Consider the following 6,099-nt stretch of genomic DNA (forward strand, 5'->3'; position numbering starts at 1 on the left):
TATTTTAAAGTCGTCCCATTTTGTCATTAAATCAGTTAATTCCTCCCTTAAATTTGACGCTGTAGCTGTTTTACGATATTTTACTAGTAATTTACTGAGCTCTTCTAAACTGTTTTCTGAACATTAATTGTCGGTAAAATTTTTAGGGTCTAATATTGCCATGTCTGCATATAATTTTCCATGATTTTTAAAACGGTTTTCTATAGTATTTATTGTGGTATCCATAATTACGTTAAACGTGGTTATTTTATATTTTTCGATTGGGTTTTGAAATTCATGATCTTCGGTTATTTCGTCGGGCATTCTCTTTCGTCGTCTAAATCTCTGTTCTGGTATATCTTGTTCGACAATTATTTCACAATTATTAAATAATTCCTCTTCAAGTAGTGTATTCGCATGTTTAGCAAATGAATTTGACTTTTCTTTTACATTACTAAAATCACGTGAAATTTTTTTTAACGAATTTAATGTGGAAGTTACCATGTTATAAGCTGTTAAATAATTTAAATTGCTGGTTTGTAAATATTTAGATAACGGTCCAATATATTGAAAAATTTTTAAATAAATATGCGCTGTAAGTATAACTTTAAATTTCAATAGACTCCATTAGTGTTGATGCAGTGTGTCTAATTTGAGCATTGAAAGATACATTAGACACAAAATAGTTCAAAGTTATCAATAAGTCTACATATAATGAGGTTTCTTTGTTATCATATTGCCCAAAAAAATTTTTAAGTGCTGTTTATTTAGCTGACCATCTTGTTTCACCTATAACGTTAAGTCTCTGATACCTTATTTTTACACTGGTGTTTTCCCAAACATCCATACGTTGATAAGATTCTCTTAGAAATACGGCACACGAGTTGAGTAAAAGAGAGAAGTACCTTCAATTATCGAACTAGTAGCATCTGTGACAACTAAATTCAATACGTGGGCATAACACCAAACGTGAATTTGACCAGGCGATTCTTTACTTAACCAACTGGTGAAGCCATTATACTGTCCACGCATGTTTGCTGCTCCGTCTGTCGAATTACCGATACAATTTTTAATATGTAATCCACTGTTTTTAATAAAAGTACTAATTAAATTGCGCATGTCTTTCCCTGTAGACGATTTGCAATTTAAAACAGCTACTACACGTTCATAAATATTTCCCTTTACATATCGGACAACAATTGAGCACTGATCCTTTTGTGTTATGTCCTGTGTGGTGTCAATTTGCAAAGAAAAAATACCTGCTTCCTGTATATCTAACAAAATGCTATCTTGAATTAATTTTCCAACGGCCAAAATTACCTGGTTAATAGTAGATTTTGAAATAATGACTTAATTTCTCATAGTATGCGAAATTAAGGTTTATTATCTGGCTACATTAATAAATCTAGCTAGCTTTGAGCCTTATAAATAGATGTTTACAAACCTGTGACATCTTTTCTCGGGGTTTTTTTTAATTCGTTTTTCATAACTTTTTGATTCCATTTTAAAATAATTTAGATAAAGATCAAGTAGATTAAGACGAGTTGCTAGCACGTCAAAAATATAGCATCGGGTTGCGCATGCGCATAAAAACCAAAAGGTTTTAATGCGCATGTGCAATCTGATAAAATTAGACGTCCGTGGATGTCTAATTACGACAACGCAATGGATCAAGTCGAATTTAGACATAGTTGGACGTCCTTGGACGTCTAAGCACGCCACGGACGAGTAGACCAGTTTTGAACGTCCATAGAACGTCTAGCAGACGTTAGGGCTGTCCAGAAATTATTACACAACCCAGAACATAGCCTAGTGAAGTTTTTCCCATTATACTATCAATTCTTTATTGAAAAACGTTTTTTACAGATTTATTTTAAGTCTTCTAGGGGTTGCTCAAAGCTCTTGAACATTTTAACTAAAATATAACAGAAAATGTATTAAAACGCTATCTTACTTTTGTTCTTACTTGGTCTTACTCAATTAAATTTATTAAAGTAATTATGGAAATTGTTATTTTTTATATAGTAGTAATATGATGCACAACTTGTGCATGTTTGTTTACGTTCTACATATATTTCTGGAAAATAATTCAATATTTTCATAGTTTTTAAGGTCCAAAATGAGGAAAAATGTCGAAATTGTCACTTCAAGTTAGTAAGTTCAAGTTATTACTTTCAAATGTTTAGTGTTTTTTTGTCAAAACATGGAAACAGCTTCCGATGTTGTTCCACACCATGCAATAGCCATGCTCTCTGTTGTTCATCTGTTGTTATTATTGTTGCAAATCTTTTACTGTTCGAACAAACTTTTCAGCAACTTGGAAGTCTTCATCTGCTGCCCATTGATTCACTGGTTTAGCAAGCCAATCTCTTCTGATGTTGAGATTCTGGAACAACAGATGTGACTCCGGTCCTAACAGACTCTTCAATGTTGTGTTGCGTTTGATTTGTCTGAAGATTGGTTTACCCATTCGGAAGTTTTCAGGCACTGCTATTGTCTACAATTTGTTTGCTATTTCTTGCTTAACATGGTCACTCATTTTAGGATGATGACTAAATAAAGCAAAAGAAACAACTTCTTCAGTGAGGTACCATCGATGGTTGTTTAGTTTGGCTACCACAACATCTGCAATTTCTCCATCTACATTGCGGAAATCCATCATGTCATGAATGAGTTCTAGATCGTTTACGGGAGCATAGGCTCCAATACTGGCTTGCATCCATGCTGAGGTGTAAAAAAGAGCCAAGAATCTGTTTATACGTTCCAGTTTAATCACAGTTTCCTTGTCGTATTTCATTGCTTTTGAAAACATGAACATCTTCCCAGCATATATGTTGCAAGCCATCCAACGAGCCTGATGTATGGCTCCAGTTTTGAGGAAATGGGTACCACGAGGTGGTGTTTCACCCAGAACAATAAGATTATTTTCTGCGCACTCTCGGTAGTCATCCCGAGGAAACACAGATGATTCCTTGCTATTGAGCAGCATTTTTAAATTTTCAATTACTCGTTCTTTAACTTCCAACAACCATGGATTTTCAATTTTCAGCAACTGGATAGGTGATTGCTTATCGAGACCTGACCATGCCTTTTTGAAGGCAGCAAACATTTTGTTTTCTGTTCCTCTGATTTCACCAAACAGTGATTTCCAAACAGCGCTAGCTACAAGTTCAAGTATATGGTGACGACAAGCAAGATAAAATAGCTTTTTATCAACAAGTTCTTCGATAAGTTTAGCTGCACCCTTATGGACCCCACTGTTGCTTGCTGTAGTATCAAATACCAAAGCGACAACTGATTCTTTTAATCCCCATGCTTCTAAGAGATCATATGAGGCATCAGCTTGAGTTTGTCCTTTAGAATCTCCTAGTTGTGGCACACCCAGCAATTTTCCCGATGAAAATTCTGGTGAACCTGACAGAAGAATTGCTAGACGTTCAAACTTATCACCAAGAGAGTCCTGCAGTAACTTTCCATCCCAGTGCATGGCACCAAATTGAGGTGGTTTTTCCTTTATTTTCTCCATTATGTTTTCTGCAATTTTTCTGGGAACTTGAAGTGTAACAAATTCTTGAAACTCTATTTTTTCAATAATGTGATCTGGCTCAAAATCCGGATCAATTTCCGTACAACCAACTTGTGCATCATCGTCCGACTCTTCAAAAAATTCATTTCCTTCTAGCTCTGCAGCTGCTCTTTTCTCTAGTCTTTCTGTTTCTTTTTCTTGTCGTTGTTGCTGCTGTTCAATTCTGGTCAGAAACTGTAAAGCCTTTGCTTCAAAAATTTTATCCTGGCCATTCATACTAGAATTTCTTTCATGTTTCTGATCAAGATAAAACGCAATGTCATCATCTTTGTGTTTCTGAGATAGAAGTCTAGATTTTCTTATGTCATCAATTGCATCTGGAGCACCAATGTCGAAAAGCATATCAAGCTCTGAGATGAAGTTTTCTCGTTTGTTACCAGGGTCGGTGGCACAACTTCTTTTTTTTTTTTAAACTGGTCCATTCATTCCATAATCCAAGAACATCAAACATACAGTTTTGTCTTACTTTGGTTTTGATGCGAGCCATGTGCCAAAAATCTGCAACACTGTCTGCAACGATGTAAGAAATTTCTTCATTCTTAACACTGTTACCAACGCTATCAGGATCATGTCTCAGATATAAAACATACTTCATCACCTGTCTGCGTGTAGGTAACTTTGCTCCTGTAATTGATGAACATGGCTGACCAATCAACCAAAAATTTGTACTAGTTCTAGTGGTAGGTTTTGAAGATGACGGAGTTGCGGGAACACTCGAAGGTAATGGCGAAGACGGTATAATTGGGTTTGTCACTTTTAATTCTTTTCCACTCCTAGTCAACATTTTCTATTTTTTCTAAACAAAAATGCAAAATTGTATGTACCCAATCATAGCATGCAGGTAAAATAAATAACTATTATAACAAAAACATTATTTCTATTATTGTGTTTTAGAAACATTATTGTGTTTTAGAAAATGACATACAATTTGTTTGATTTGGGTCAAATTTGGGTCAAAATTGTGTCAAAATTGTGTAAAATTTAAAAAAAAATACTCACAATAACTTAAATAATCATCAACTTATCAATTGGCATCCATAACTTAATTAATCAATAACTTAAATTGATCAATTTCAACATTTTTCGACAGTTATACTAAAAATAACATAGCGTTTTTGTACATTTTCTGTTAAAATTTACTTAAAATGTTCAAGAGCTTTGAGCAACCCCAAGAAGACTTTAAATAAATCTGTAAAAAATGTTTTTCAATAAAGCATTGATAGGATAATGGGAAAAACTTCACTAGGCTATGTTCTGGGTTGTGTAATAATTTCTGGACAGCCCTAAGCAGACGTCCAATGTTTACTGGGATTCTACACATGGATTTAGCCCTGAGAATTTGTGAGCAAAGCAAAGAAATGTGTTGAAAACCTTTTGCATGTGATTTTTAACTGGTTAACATGTATTGTGTGTTGAAAAACCCATTTCATATATAAAATCAGCTAAAAGTGCCTAGAATTTCCTTAGTGCTTTGTTTTTAAAATCATTATCAAATGTACAAATTGTAAAGTTCAATAAATTTACACAAATAGTGAATTAATTTCTAAAATTTATTCAGTTCTATTCTTTTCTTGTGATATCTTCACACTCTTTAACTTATTTGACATGACATTTAAAGCACTGGTCAGCTTACTATTCTCAAATGGCACTAAACTTTGACATAAGATTGGCACAAGTATTAATTTTTTTTTTTGAAATTGACTATAATTCGTTATGATGGGTTACTTGTGAGCTTAAATTCTCTTCTAACAAGTAATACTAATCCATTAAAATGAAGCTGTATGGATGAAAATTCTTGATTATTTTCTAAAGGTGTTTGCTATTCAAATCTACAAGACAACTAATAGCCTTCTTTTGTATTCAGGGTGGGTTTTATCTCTTTTGTATCGTGACCAATGCTGGAGAAAATCTTGATGTGCTGTCTTAACAACCTGTTCACTGAATTGTCCTAAGGGCAATTGTTTTATGTTTACAAAATCCTTGATGTGGTGGAATACTGTGTGGATTTTGGGCGTGATGCTTCCAAGTTAGATTGCCAAATATGAGCTTTAAATTGATAAATCTTGAAAGAAAAACTCTTTTCTAGTAAATTTCCAAAGCATGAATTCACAACCAAATTAAAATTTTTGAAAGCTTCAATGACAGCAAGAAGGTATTGGAAGTTTCTTCAGTAAGACATTTAAAACATCAACATTTTTTAATAAATTCCTGCATTAACTGCCTTCAAAGTGTCCGCCATGATATGGGCTTTGGTGAATGTGAAGCATGGCTGGCCACTTTTCAGCATCAGACTACACAGTTTTGAGAATTTTGAAGAGATGATTGACTGTGTCCAAAAGAAGGTGAAACTCCATTGGTGGAATGATGTCTAGAATCAGTATATCCTTAGGTCCATTGATAATTGACTTGTGAACAAGATTGCCAAACATTTTGGCCTTAGCCAACACTCCACCTGATTGTTCAAAAGACTTTAAATTTCTTTTGACTGAGCCAAGTGTTCTTAAACTGCCTCTGCAAGCAAGGTTCTTTGAATC

At 34.1% G+C, this 6,099-nt stretch overlaps 1 protein-coding gene across 1 annotated transcript; it reads right to left on the reverse strand.

Annotated features, from left to right (window-relative positions):
- Positions 1 to 843: 843 nt before the first annotated feature.
- LOC149891011 (zinc finger MYM-type protein 1-like) lies at positions 844 to 2,449 on the reverse strand. Its single transcript, XM_090082019.1, has 2 exons — positions 2,273 to 2,449; positions 844 to 1,299 (listed from the first exon to the last, which is right to left on the reverse strand). Exons 1-2 carry the CDS (start codon positions 2,447 to 2,449, stop codon positions 844 to 846), a joined length of 633 nt encoding a protein of 210 aa, XP_089938145.1.
- Between the last annotated feature and the right edge of the window lie 3,650 nt (positions 2,450 to 6,099).

The sequence above is a fragment of the Hydra viridissima genome, unplaced genomic scaffold, assembly GCF_058129835.1.
Source record: "Hydra viridissima isolate aposymbiotic clone 2 unplaced genomic scaffold, HvirCarnegie_v1 scaffold_3, whole genome shotgun sequence".
Lineage (NCBI taxonomy): Eukaryota > Metazoa > Cnidaria > Hydrozoa > Anthoathecata > Hydridae > Hydra > Hydra viridissima.